Source organism: Mus caroli, chromosome 17, assembly GCF_900094665.2.
Source record: "Mus caroli chromosome 17, CAROLI_EIJ_v1.1, whole genome shotgun sequence".
Taxonomy (NCBI): domain Eukaryota; kingdom Metazoa; phylum Chordata; class Mammalia; order Rodentia; family Muridae; genus Mus; species Mus caroli.
Window position 1 is genome coordinate 31,429,250 of NC_034586.1, and position 13,671 is coordinate 31,442,920.

At 53.6% G+C, this 13,671-nt stretch overlaps 2 protein-coding genes across 5 annotated transcripts; both read left to right on the forward strand.

Moving 5' to 3' along the window:
• The first annotated feature begins 2,279 nt into the window (after positions 1 to 2,279).
• Positions 2,280 to 4,665, forward strand: Fkbpl (FKBP prolyl isomerase like). 4 transcript variants are annotated; one of them, XM_021149394.2, is made up of 3 exons: positions 2,280 to 2,352; positions 3,088 to 3,294; positions 3,513 to 4,665. In XM_021149394.2, exon 3 carries the CDS (start codon positions 3,598 to 3,600, stop codon positions 4,639 to 4,641), a length of 1,044 nt encoding a protein of 347 aa, XP_021005053.1. In that variant the 5' UTR covers positions 2,280 to 2,352; positions 3,088 to 3,294; positions 3,513 to 3,597; the 3' UTR covers positions 4,642 to 4,665. The 4 variants fall into 4 exon arrangements, with proteins under 4 accessions (XP_021005053.1, XP_021005054.1, XP_021005055.1 ...); XM_021149395.2 differs by having other exon boundaries at positions 2,289 to 2,352; positions 3,046 to 3,294; XM_021149396.1 differs by lacking the exon at positions 2,280 to 2,352 and adding an exon at positions 2,377 to 2,650 and having other exon boundaries at positions 3,046 to 3,294.
• Positions 4,666 to 5,491: 826 nt separating this feature from the next.
• Atf6b (activating transcription factor 6 beta) lies at positions 5,492 to 13,402 on the forward strand. The gene is made up of 18 exons (XM_021186210.1): positions 5,492 to 5,656; positions 6,000 to 6,079; positions 6,557 to 6,635; positions 6,921 to 7,012; positions 7,438 to 7,573; positions 8,604 to 8,689; positions 8,803 to 8,938; positions 9,024 to 9,155; positions 9,291 to 9,424; positions 9,865 to 10,050; positions 10,131 to 10,222; positions 10,988 to 11,167; positions 11,328 to 11,435; positions 11,553 to 11,634; positions 11,841 to 11,911; positions 12,022 to 12,133; positions 12,245 to 12,329; positions 12,796 to 13,402. Exons 1-18 carry the CDS (start codon positions 5,554 to 5,556, stop codon positions 13,020 to 13,022), a joined length of 2,121 nt encoding a protein of 706 aa, XP_021041869.1. The 5' UTR covers positions 5,492 to 5,553; the 3' UTR covers positions 13,023 to 13,402.
• The last annotated feature ends 269 nt before the right edge of the window (positions 13,403 to 13,671 follow it).

Sequence of the window (13,671 nt, forward strand, 5' to 3'; positions counted from 1 at the left end):
CCATGGGTGTTTTGTTCCTAATTCTAAGAAGGGGCAAAGTGTCCACACTTTGGTTTTCGTTCTTCTTGAGTTTCATGCGTTTAGCAAATTGTATCTTATATCTTGGGTATTCTAAGTTTCTGGGCTAATATCCACTGAGTACATATTGTGTGAGTTCCTTTGTGATTGGGTTACCTCACTCAGGATGATGCCCTCCAGGTCCATCCATTTGCCTAGGAAACTTTCTTTCTTTCAAGATTTATTTATTTTTATTTATATGAGTACACTGTAGCTGTCTTCAGACACACACACCAGAAAAGGGCATCAGGTCCCATTACAGGTGGTTGTGAGCCACCATGTGGTTGCTGGGAATTGAACTCAGGACCTCTGGAAGAACAGTCAGTGCTCTTAACTGAGGAGCCATCTCTCCAGCCCTGGTTTCTTTTAAAAAGATAGGAATACTATAAAAATGTGCTTTAGCTTTAATCCCAGGTGTGGGGGGCAAGTGGGCTGCTCGGGACTGTCTGTAACAGCCGATTGTGGTTGGCCTCATGTGCTAGCAGGGCCATGGTTTTGCCAGCTGCAGATAGTTTCTGCAATCATGTGACTCTGAAATTCTGGGAATTTTTCAGACGGTAGATAAATGCTAGGGATGCCAAGAGGCAGTGTGGGTTGGGGAGGTTGGTTGTGTTTTTCTAGTAGCTGTGGTCCAAGAGGAAATGAAAGATGTAAGATACAGGGGTCTCTACCTCTCTCTCGCCTCTGTCCTTTCTCTCCTATCTAGTGATAGAGGATGAAGATGGGGGGATAAAGGGTAGAAAAAAGAAGCCAAAAAGTAGCAGAGATCCACCACAGATCTGTCCTCTGTGTCATTCATGTAGCCCAGGCTAGCCTCAAACTCACTCACTATTATGCTCCTTCCTCCATGTCCTAAGTGCTGGGGCTATAGGAGTCATCACTCAAACTCCAGTCCATTCTTTAGATGTCAGCAAAACTGTTGCCACAAAGAATGTCTACTCCCTGTCACAGCTTGCTCTCATAGCACATTATACTTGGGATACCTCTGTGATCGCTTTCTGTGGTGAGGCTATAAATCTCATGAGGGTAAAGGCTCCGTCCCTCTCATCTCGGTGTTCGGGGTCCTAGCATGCTGCCCAGATATAACGGGTGCTCAATGGATACCTGCTGAAGGGGTTACACACACACACACTGCCTCGCACTATGGAGTAACAGAGAATATGGGTTTCTTTGTGCAAGGATTAAGGTGTAAACTTCTACACTTCCTACTTTCCTTGAAATCCCTCAGCGGAAAGGGGAGGAGAGAGAAGATGGATTAATTCTCTATAAGATTCCACGGATTCCGAGAGCCACAGCAGTTAGTCATGGTGTTGGGGATGGGGAAGTGGACTAAGATTACGCTGGCTCAAAACCAAAACTAAAATTTTTGAGAGGGAGAAAAAAAAAAAAAAGAAGGTCAGTGACCTGGAGTGCAACAGAAACAGAGAAAACTGGGTTTTGTTTTGTTTTCCCGAGACAGGATTTCTCTGTGTAACAGTCCTGGCTATCCTGGGAGTTGGTTTGTAGACCAGGCTGGCTTCAAACTCACAGAGCTCTATCTGCCTCTGCCTCCTGATTTCTGGGATTAAAACCATGTGCTATCACGCCTGGCTTACAGGTGTCTTTTAAATTGCCAACCCAAATTACATTTTTGGGTTTGTTTGTTTTTCTTGCGGGGGAGATAGAGCAAGTGTTACAAAAGCAGAAACTGAGGGTTTGGTTATGAATTACATTCTCTGGGCAGTCAAGCAGATTTACAAAGGCAGATGGCAACCTTTCTTATCTCCTGGCTACACTTTTCTGTGTCGTTAGGAAGTCCAGCAGTTTCCATTACCCTTAAACCAGCTTCACTTTCTGAGAGAGTTGAAGCCCAAGGTCACTTTTCCAAGGCAGGTTAGCAAAGCCTGGAAAGAGGAGAGTTTCTGACAAGCAAGTGGCTCCAAAGGGCAAAAGAAACTTAGATTTCAATGAATTCAGGTGTGTAACTATTTCCTTGTCTTCCCAAACTGTCTACGCAAAGCTCGTTTGTAGGCTATGTTTAAGTAAGAATTGGGTCACAGCCTCTCGGTTTAATTATTTATTTAATATCTCCGACGACGTTTGTTAGTACACTTATTCTTTTTATATTCTAATCAGTGTAAAGCTTGTCAGTATTTCTTTCACCCTGTATCATCAATGAAGCTCTGGGTGTGATCCACATAAACCAGGCACAGTGGGGCATACCCATGATCCCAGCATCCTCTTCGACATAGAGTTCCAGGCCAGCAAGGGATACACATGACCCTGTCAATAACACCAAGAACAACATAAGACAAAGTAAGGTGCTTAGATAATAAGGGGTTCTCCTTCCCAGAAGAACTGTGCTGGCCCAGCCGGTGCAGGCAGTTTGCCCAGCAAGGCTGAGTCATGAACCGGATCTATCTACACCTTCTGTAGGGAGGAGGAGAGCTGTTCTCCACTGCTCCTCTCACTGGAGCCTGGGATACTAGTTACACACGAAAAATATAGGACAAACTGAGCTGGTGCGGAATGAGGTCACTGAGGGATCACACTGCTAGCGGGCTGGAGCACTATCCAAGAATCACAGGCTCCATCTGAGAGTTTTGAAATCCAGGTCTGCAATTTAACGTATTTTCTCATGATGGATGTGCTCATTCGAGTTTGAAAAACACTACGATTCTGGATCAGGGGGCTCAGTTGAAGGGCAATGATGGATATGTGACAAAAGTCAATCAAGGATGAGCCAAAATGGACAGGGGTTGATTTCAGCTAAGATCTCTGAATTTGGGTATAATAACAGGGGAGGGTCTGAAAGCAGCTAAAATCTCAGCCTTTAAATTTGAACTGAAGCTCGAACTCAGGGTCTTTACGCATGCTTGGCAAAGCTCTCTACCACGCTCTCTCTTTCTCAGCTCAAGTTTCCCATTTCTGGCCTTTTTACATTTTGACTAAACCAGTCAGCCAGATCTTTATCAACCTCGGTTCGATTTGGCTAATTCTATTGCTTAGGTCTAGTCCGGTTGCTAAGGTATGGCGCTTCACGGTTGCTAGGGAAATGACGTCACCATGGAGGCGGGACAAGGGACCTCTTCGTGCTCCTGATTGGCCGTCGTGTTAGGGACTAGCTTCTCCGTCTCGAGGGCTCAAGGGCTGATAGAGACTCTCAGCTGCTTCCAGGCTGCTCTTCCAGGCCTCAACATCATACTCAATGCAACAACTGTGACTTAGGCCGACCTGCTATGCTCCTTGGCCTCTCAGGTACTTTTTGACCCAGTCAAGTGCCCATAGTTGGGGCGACTACCCGAACCACGGGGAATTACAGAATTTATAGTTCTAAACTAGACCTGGGTGGATTCTAGCTTGGGAAGGGGAAAAAAAAAGGAGAAACTTTTAGCACTACGAGGAGTCTTAACTAGGAATTCTGGAATTTACATTGTTTCGTGTTTGTTTTTTTTTTTTTTTTTCCACTCGCTCAGGTCTGAACTACACTTGACCCATCACTTTCCAGACTAAACTGTCTTTCCTTTACCTTATCTGCTGTGGAAGGGATCAGGAGATCCAATGGAGACCTCACCTATCAGCCCAATGAAAGAGAAGAACACCGCTCAGCCGCAGCAGCGGGAAGAGAACGCCCAGCAAAACCTAAATGCAGCCATTCCGTTTAGGCAGCGATCCCTAGGTCTTCTCCCTGAAGCCCCGAAGGTGGGAGTGAGACCGGATCCAGCCAGTCAAATTGTAGAGACTCAAGAGATTGAACACCCCGTGGCTGGATTTGAAGGTGACTCTGATAAATTTCAAGTCTCAATCAATGAGATGGCAGAGCACCTCCAAGCTTCTGATCTTTGGTACTGTCCTGATGGGAGTTTTGTAAAGAAGATCATAGTCCCTGGCCATGGCTTAGACAAACCCAAGCTAGGCTCCAAATGCCAAGTGTTGGCTTTGGGATTTCCTTTTGGATCTGGGATGCCCGAGGGCTGGACAGAACTAACCATAGGCATAGGGCAATGGAGGGAAAAAATGTGGGGGGAACTCATGGAAAAATGCCTGGAGTCTATGCGTCAGGGCGAGGAAGCGAAGATTCACCTTCCTGGATCCTCTGCACCTCTTGCTAAACTCAGACTGGATTCCTTCACCAATGGCCGGGACTCCTGGGAGATGGAGGCTATGGAGAAGGAGGCTCTGGCCAAAGAAGAACACAGAAGGGGTACAGAACTGTTTCGAGCTGGGAACCCTCAAGGGGCTGCCCGATGCTATGGACGGGCTCTCCGACTGCTGCTGACGTTGCCCCCACCCGGCCCTCCCGAACGAACTATCCTTTATGCCAATCTGGCTGCCTGCCAGTTGCTGCTAGGACACCCCCAGTTGGCAGCCCAGAGCTGTGACCGAGTGCTGGAGCGGGAGCCGGGCCATTTAAAGGCCTTATACCGAAGGGGGGTTGCTCAGGCTGCCCTCGGGGACTTGGAAAAAGCCACTGCTGATCTCAAGAAAGTGCTAGCAGTAGATCCCAAAAACCGTGCAGCGAAAGAGGAGCTGGGGAAGGTGGTCATTCAGGGGAGGAAACAGGATGCAGGGCTGGCTCGGGGACTGCGCAAGATGTTTAGCTGATTAAAGGAGACAGGAACCCGCGAACTGTGGTCTGTGTTGTGGGATTTTCAAGGGCCCCGAAGGATGTTGTTTGAACTCGTATCTCCTTCTGACCTACAGGGAGTTAGCGATGATGTCAGTGAGCCACTTGGTGGAGGGAGTCCCGGGAAGCGTATCCACCTCCCATATCCACCTCCGAGGATAGGAGAGGCTGTCTATTTGGGACTGGCTGTGAACTTCCGGATGTCAGGGAGTTGCATCCCAGGGAGGTGGAGTTACAAGTGGTTGCGTGTCCCCAGGTGTGGGTAGAGAGAATGTAATCCAGACCCTTACAAAAGCAATAAGCACTTTCTTTTTGGGTGGGAGGGTTCGAGACAGGGCTTCTCTGTGTAACAACCCTGGCAGTCCTGGAGCACACTTTGTAGACTAGGCTGAGATCCACCTGCCTCTGCCTCCTGAGTGCTGGGATTAAAGGCGTGTACCACCGCCGCCTAGTCGCAATAAGCAATATTAAACTGCTGAGCCATCTCTTATCCTAGATGCTGGAACTTTGCTCATTCGTTTATCCATTAATAATTCATTCATTATGCGTGTGCCTTCATGAGTTTATGGGCACCACATGGGTGCAGATGTTTGCGGACTACTGCTCAAGCATGAACACTCTAGCCCAGATGCCGGAACCCTAAGTGCTAGGAACTACATTTCCCACAATGCTAGTCTCTGGGGCCTGTACGGCGCACGCACAGTCTCGCCTGGACCGGTAAAGCGGCTGACCGGTGCCATTGGCCCGGCATGCACAGTCATTGCTCTTTCGTGTCACGTGCTCACCAACTAAGCCTCTGACTGGTCATCAGGACTTCCGGGACGCCGGTTTTCCTCAGCGAGCCCACGGATTTGCCGCGGCCGGGAGGAGGCGGGCCAGGGAGCCGGCTCATGGTGGGGGGTGGGGGGAAGATGGCGGAGCTGATGCTCCTCAGCGAGATCGCCGACCCGACGCGCTTCTTCACCGACAACCTGCTGAGTCCGGAGGATTGGGGTGCGCGGAGTGGGGCCCCGGGGGAGGAGCGGGCTGAGGCTCGCCATGGGCCCGAGGCACGCGGGAAGGCAGCAGAGGGTGAACGAGGAAGGCTGGGCGGACGCCGAGCCCATCCTCCGAGGGAGCGCGCAGCGGGACTCGCGCTTCCCAGGGATGCGGGAGGAGGGAAGACCTTGGCCCCCTGTGGGAGCACGGGGCTGCTCGGGGTCAGGGGAGAGGGGCTGGACGCCTTAGGGTGTAAGGCTGAGCGAGTGGGCGGGCGGTGGGTCTGGCCTGGCCGAGCCAATGAGGGATGGAGCCGGGGCTGGCGTGCCACCCTCCTGACACGCGGGCCTCCATGCAGACAGCACCTTGTACAGTGGCCTGGATGAAGTGGCCGAGGAACAGGCACAGTTGTATCGTTGCGTGGAGCAGGATGTCCCGGTATTGCTACCTCAGAGTTTCTCTTATGACCCTTGGTGGTGGGAGGGCGACCCCAAACTTGGAGTCATCGCCAAGCCACAGAGCTCATCTGGGCGTCACCCCTGCTCTTGTTAAACTCGAAAATTTCGAGGAGAAAGACCAGTTTCAAAAGTCCAGTGGTCTAATTGGCGCAAGCTTTATTTTAGAGGCGCACCCGGGACTAGCCAGCCAAGTCGGGATTTTAGAGAGCAGCCCCTTCTGGCCTTTTGGGATCCTTCTTATGGGGTACAGATAAAAGACTGACAGCTGTGTGTTTACAGGGGCGAGAATAGGCTGTTAGTGGTTGTTAGGAAAATACAACGAAAGCGAAAGAGAAACATTTTTTCTGTAAACTATGGGGTCTTGACACAGTGGGCGTCTTAATTTGCAAGCTGTGTCGCTCCTGTTGTGCTGTGTACTTTCTCACCTTCCTGCCCACTAATATGTCCCACTGCTTAGTTTGACAGCAGCTCTCTGGATGTGGGGATGGATGTCAGCCCCCCTGAGCCCCCTTGGGACCCTCTACCCATCTTCCCAGGTAAGGCACCCTTAGGACTCCCCTCATCTTTCCAAATGCCCTTCTCTTCCTGCTGCTTCCCAGAAACTAACATCCCTGTGTGCTCCTCCCTGCGATCGATCCCTGGGGTGTTGTCTGCCCTTACTCTCCTGCCCCACCTCAGCACCACGCTACAGGCAATGCTAGGCTCTGCTCCTTCGTTACTTATTTCTGCAGTGTTGGTTTGGCGCAGGCAAGACATGGTCTTAGTGCCGAGCCTCGTCCCCAGCCTCCCCTGCTTACCTCGGAACTTTTCTCCCCCCCCAGATCTTCAGGTGAAGTCTGAGCCATCCTCTCCCTGCTCGTCCTCCTCCCTCAGCTCAGAGTCCTCACATCTTTCCACAGAGCCCCCCAGCCAGGTGAGAGACATCTCCCCTCTGGTTCTCCGTGGCTCCACTCATAGGTGCTGAGGTACTGTTTGTGTGCTGTGAGTCATGAGGCAGGTGGCAGTCTCTTTTTAGACACCGTCCCCTCGCTTTCTGCCCTTCTGGTCTGGTTGTGTAGAAGGGAAGACGGGGGCTTTTTGAACGTGCAGAGAGACGGCCGGCTAAACTGCTGAGAGTTTGCAAACTGTTCTTGCCCAGGCCGCGCACTGTAATGCGATATTTGCGATTGTGAGAAGATAATCGAACAAAGAGCCTGGGCAGGCTAGGCGGCATGTCAGGACCACTTAGCGCAGGGCACATTTGTTTGGAGGGCTGGAAGCTCTGGGGTCTTCGTTCTTACTCTCTTGGTTTCTTTCCCTCATTCCTTCCACCTCCCTGCACCACCCTGCCTCTCACAGGTCCCTGGCGTAGGGGAGGTGCTGCATGTGAAGATGGAGTCCCTGGCACCCCCACTCTGCCTGCTGGGGGATGACCCAGCATCCCCCTTTGAAACAGTCCAGATCACTGTGGGCTCTGCCTCTGATGATCTTCCAGGTAATCACAGTTGTCACTGACCTTGTGCCTGCCAGGGTCCAGGTGGGGGTGGTGCACACCTTGAACCCCAGCACTTGGGAGGCAGAGGCCAGAGTACGGAGAGAAATAACCTCCAAATAAAAAAGGAAGTGAAACCATAGAAACAATAGTACTGAAAGTGAGGATGTGAGAAGTGTCGCGCCAGCACACAGGAGCCATGCCGGCCTGGTTTTACAGACTGAGTTCCAGGACAGCCAGGGCTGCACAGAGAGACCCTGTGATGAAAAGCCAAAACACAAAAACGAAAGAAACAAACCAAAAATAAAATAAGATAAAAACCCGCCAGAGGGGAGGGGGTTGGAGAGACAGCTCAGTGGTTAAGGGCACTCACTGGCCGCTCTTCCAGAGGATCCAGGTTCAATTGCCAGTACCACGTGGTGGCCCACAAGTGTCTATACCTCTAGTTCAGGGGGTTGTCTTCTAGCCTTGTGCACTTCCAAATGCGTCTGCACATGAAATAAAGGCCTCTGTGTGAGCTCTGTGACTACTGAGCTGCCTTGGCTTGGAAGCCTGCCCCATCTGTGAGAGAGATGTAAGGACGGAAGGGGAGAAGGCAGTGTGTGTGTGTGTGTGTGTGTGAGACAAGTTAGGGAAGCTGCTGAAGTGAGAGGAGGGTCGAGGTGGGAGGAGCCTTAGCGCCTTAGTCAGCTCACGGTCTCTCCTGCGGTGCCTGCACTACAGCGTCCAGGTAAAAGGAGGACTGACCCTGGTCTCCCTTCATCTTCAGTATTTATCTGCCAGCCAACGGCTGCTGCTTTTAAGATGTGTTTATTTGATGTGTTTGGGTAAGTTGCCTGCACATGCACGATGTGTGTGCTCGATGCCTCCAGAGATCAGGAGAGGGCATCGGATCCCCTGAAGTTACTGACAGCTGTTAGCAACCATGAGGACTCTGGGGTCCATCTTCTGCAAGAGCAGTGAGTTCTGTCTACCAGCGAGCATCTCCTCAGCTCCTGTAGCCAGCACTTGTGTCTTCTTCCTGCCCCCTCAGATATCCAGACCAAGCTGGAACCTGCCTCTCCGTCTTCTTCTGTCCACTCTGAGGCCTCCTTGCTGTCAGCCGACTCTCCCAGTCAGGTGACACACCTTGCTCTCCTGTGCATCCTTCTCCAGGGGTGCGGGAAGCTCTCCCTTGACCGCCTGCTCAGTACCGGCACTCCTAACTAATGTCTCTGGGCTGCCCTGCACAGCCTTTTATAGGAGAGGAGGTTCTGGAAGTGAAGACAGAGTCTCCGTCCCCTCCAGGGTGCCTCCTGTGGGATGTCCCAGCCTCTTCGCTCGGAGCTGTCCAGATCAGCATGGGTCCATCCCCTGATAGTTCCTCAGGTAATGGGGGTCTCCTGACCCCTAGGGTCCTTGTTGAGAGGCCTCACAGTGTTAGAATCCCTTCCTTTCCCTTCCCTTCCTTCAGGGAAAGCTCCAGCCACTCGGAAGCCTCCACTGCAGCCCAAGCCTGTGGTACTAACCACAGTTCCGGTGCCACCTAGAGCTGGGCCTACCAGCGCTGCTGTCCTCCTGCAACCCCTGGTCCAGCAGCCTGCGGGTGAGGAAGCTAGAGAGGGGCCTGGGAGTGAGCTCACTGCCCCTGAGGGCCCTGGACCTTCAGGGCTCGTGTGTGAGATTGGACACGGGGGTCCTGACGTCATCCTCTCTGACATCCTCCTGCTCATCTTTCTAGTGTCCCCAGTGGTCCTCATCCAAGGTGCTATCCGAGTCCAGCCTGAAGGGCCAGCTCCTGCAGCTCCACGGCCTGAGAGGAAGAGCATTGTTCCAGCCCCTATGCCGGGGAACTCCTGCCCGCCTGAAGTGGATGTATGTGCCGAGGAGGGTGGGCAGGCTATGTCACAGGAGGGCAGAGGGCAGTCTGTCCGGCAGGCAGCAGCGTGGAAAAGGGAGCCAGTGTGCGGGATGGAAGGCTGAGGGTGTGGGGGGCTTTGCTGTACGTGGCGTTAGGTGTGTAGGTTGGAGGGGTGTCACGTTTGGTTGTAGGTTTAGCACATAGGGTGGCTTCCCAGTGGGAAGGCAGGTCAACTGCTCTTAGCTGTAGCCCATTAACTTAGGGCTCAGAACAAGAGCTTGGGAAGGAAGTCTTAAGGAGAGGATTAGCCAGCACTGTGGTCCTCCAGTCTCTCCTGTCCCACATAAGAGGACTAGGAGGGAGGCAGGAGAGTGGCCATGAGCTGGCAGTGAGTCTTTGGGGCTGGGGCATGATCTCTCTAACTCATCTTCATTCTCAACCTCACTGGTGCAAGGCAAAGCTGTTGAAGCGGCAGCAGCGGATGATCAAGAATCGAGAGTCAGCCTGCCAGTCCCGCCGCAAGAAGAAAGAGTACCTGCAAGGCCTGGAGGCCCGGCTGCAGGCTGTGCTGGCAGACAACCAGCAGCTGCGCAGGGAGAACGCTGCCCTCCGGCGGCGGCTGGAGGCCCTACTGGCAGAGGTCTGCCTGCGCTGCCCTTGGAGAGGGCTGGGAAGGCAGGCCTGAGACCATACTCACCTCCTGTCTTCCTCTGCCTGCAGAACAGCGGGCTCAAGCTGGGGTCTGGAAACAGGAAGGTTGTCTGCATCATGGTCTTCCTTCTCTTCATTGCCTTCAACTTTGGGCCTGTGAGGTGAGCCCCTCACCACCTCCCTGCAGCCCTGGGTGGAGCTGAGCCTCACAGATGAGCTGCCCGGTTGTCTGCTCGGCCCCGGGCACTGTGTTCCACTTACACAAGCGTTCCCGCCCCCGCAGCCCAGATGCTGTTTCCATCAGCCATTGCTAGTGTGTACTGTTTCCCTCGGAGGAGGTGCATTGTGGGTGGGGGGTGGCGATAGTGTTAATGAGAAGTGACCCCAGGAGTGGGCCAGGTGCTTGACACCCCATCACCAGGACATACGTTTGATCCTTGAACCCACATTTTGAAAAGACCAGATGTGGTAGCATGGACAGCAATGGGAAGACAGAGCCAGGCAGGTCCCCGGGGCTCACTGGCCCTTGATGAATGGCAGGCTGCTGAGAGACAGTGTCAAATAAAGGAAGAGGGTGGGTCATGCTGAGCAGTGACTTCTGTATGCACATGTACATATGTGTACATATGGATGACGTGTATCTGTGCACGGGCACATCTGTGTACATTTGTACACACAAACCCCTGCCCTGACACCCGTGCACGTGGCTCACAGGCTCCCTGGCTGCGAGGCCTTAGAGTCCTCGTTCTCCTTTCCTGTTTCCTGGGCCTGTGAGATTGGTACCCTCTCTACTCCCCGCTCACTGAAGGGAGATGCAGCCACGTGGGACAGGTTATACCTTCCTCAGTCTGCAGAGTCCTGACTTGCACTGCACCAGACAGCTGAGAAAGCCAGAATTCTTCCCCTCCCTGCTTCCCTGCCCACAGCATCAGCGAGCCGCCCCCAGCTCCCATGTCTCCTCGGATGAGCAGGGAGGAGCCTCGACCCCAGAGGCACCTGCTGGGCTTCTCAGAACCAGGGCCAGCTCATGGCATTGAACCCCTTCAGGAAGCCGCCCGGAGCCCTGAGGAGCAGCAGCCCAGCTCTGCAGGCAGGCCTAGCTTCAGGTGAGAAGCAGAAAGACCCCTCCTGTAAGAAGGAGGAGCCATCTTCCCAAAGCCTGCCTTTGCAGGGTATAGAGCCGAAGTTGCTCTTGGCCCGGGGGTTTGATGGTGTCCTGTGCTGGGCAGTCTCTCTCTGGTCACTGCCTCCTCTGCTTCACTTCAGAAACCTGACGGCCTTCCCCGGGGGGGCCAAGGAGCTGCTGCTGAGAGACCTGGACCAGCTCTTCCTCTCCTCGGACTGCCGCCATTTCAACCGAACTGAGTCTCTGAGGTGTGCATAGTCTGTCCTTCTGTGTGGAAGTGCCAGCTCCCCTGCCTTCTCACGCCTGCTTGTGGGCATGGGGCATACATTTTGGCCTTCCTTAGAGCTGGTGGTCCGTCTCCCTAGGCTTGCTGATGAGCTGAGTGGCTGGGTCCAACGTCACCAGAGAGGTCGACGGAAGATACCTCACAGGGCCCAGGAGAGACAGGTAGGAGCCAGTGGGCGGGCCAAGGAAGGTGAAAGCAAGACAAAGCTACTGTCCTGGGGATTCCAGGTAGACATTTTAGAGAGATTTCAAGGGTTCTTGGGGGACATGGAGGAGTGGGTGTGAGATGGCACCAGCTTCCAGGGACCGCCTCTCTCTTTCCCTCCTCCCTTTACCCTCTTCAAATCTTTAGATACTTCTCCTTCCAGAAGTCTCAGCTACGGAAGAAGTCTCCTCCAGTGAAACCTGTCCCCACCCAACCTCCAGGACCCCCTGAAAGGTAAGTGAGGTCACTAGAGAGAGCTGTACCCCAGGAGGCCACGGCTGTTGTTCCAGAGGAATCTGTCGCCCTCTCTGCCGGGCTTCCTGAGTCTGTTCTCACCTGCTTAGGGACCCCGTGGGCCAGCTGCAGCTCTACCGCCACCCCAGCCGCTCACAGCCGGAGTTTCTAGACGCAATTGACCGGAGGGAAGATACCTTCTATGTTGTCTCCTTCCGAAGGGTGAGCTCCCCTCCCCCTGTCATGTGCCTGTGCCTGTCACCTTGGGTCCCCAGCTGGGGAACCTGTCGATGTGTCTTCCCCTGCCACCCAGCATGGCCCTTCTGCTCCTAGGACCACCTGCTGCTCCCAGCCATCAGCCACAACAAGACATCCAGGCCCAAGATGTCACTGGTGATGCCAGCCATGGCCCCCAATGGTAATTCTTCCCTCTGGCTATGGAGAGGGTTCTGAAATCTAAAACTGAGGAAGGAGGGAGTTCTCCTAGAGAATCAGCAGGGGGCGCTAAGGGAGAAGGTGCGAGGAGGGACTTGGAACCAAGGGGAAGAAAAAGTGGGGAGACAAGGGACTGCAATTGAGCATTGAGGGCTCAGGAGTCTGAGATGGGAAGAGGGGGAGTCTGGGTTACACAGTGAGATCCTTTCTCAACCAGACCAAAGCTGCTCTGGTAGGTGGTGGCTAGGCTTTTCTTTCTTGACCTCCTGTCCCGTGTGCCCCTTACTCGTTGTCACTTACCTTCCTATGCCAGCCCTCTGCCCACCTCACTCGGCCTGTGGGCTGCCTCTGCCCTCCTCCTCTTCACAACTTTCTAACCATCTTCCTCATCTCACCCCACCCACCACTGTCTGCCTCCCCTTCCCCGCTTCCCTCTCTCCTTCACACAGAGACCGTGTCAGGCCGGGGCCCCCCAGGGGACTATGAGGAGATGATGCAGATCGAGTGTGAGGTCATGGACACCAGGGTGATTCACATCAAGACCTCTACGGTGCCCCCCTCGCTCCGAAAGCAGCCGTCCCCGTCCCCGGGCAATACCACAGGTGGCCCCTTGCCAGGCTCTGCAGCTAGTCCTGCTCATCAGGCCTCCCAGCCCCTCTACCTCAATCACCCCTGACATCCTCACCTCACAGTGACTTAATCCCTCACCAGGTTAGGGAACCTGATCCTGGGGCTCGGGGCAGTTGTAAAGGAAGGTGGAGTGTGGGGGTTAAGCACTTAGTGGGACTAGGGTGGGTGGTTCACCTCTCTTCTCACTCTTTCCAGAAATATAGGGCTCCTCTCATTCCTGCACCCCAGTCCTCTGTCCCCGAGGGTACCGCGTGAGGGTTTCTCCCATATCCTCTTCATTTTCTCCTTTATCTGTTCGGGAGTCAAGGTGGGACTTGGTCCCCAGGTGGGACAAGGGATGGTTGTGGGTGGTAGAAGTCAGTCTATGTGTGTGCATATCTTTTTTTTATTATTATTAAATAAACAACGTGGAGGGATGTAAAGGAATGGCGGCCACCTTCCTAGTGTGTGGCGTATATAGGGCCAGCATCAAAGGAAGCAGCACTGAGGATGGCGTGGTGGAGTGAGAGGAGCCAGACCTCATGTCGCTCCCTGGCCCCAGCCCAGCAACTTTAGGGCATGTCTGTCTAGCTGTCTGTGACGTGACAGCAGATAGAACAGCTCACCGGAATGTGTCTGAGTAAACAGGAAGGACAGGACAGGGGCCCCACGCCCTTGAGGGGGTGCTCCAGCCCTTGCTCTGCTGCAGGTCCCCC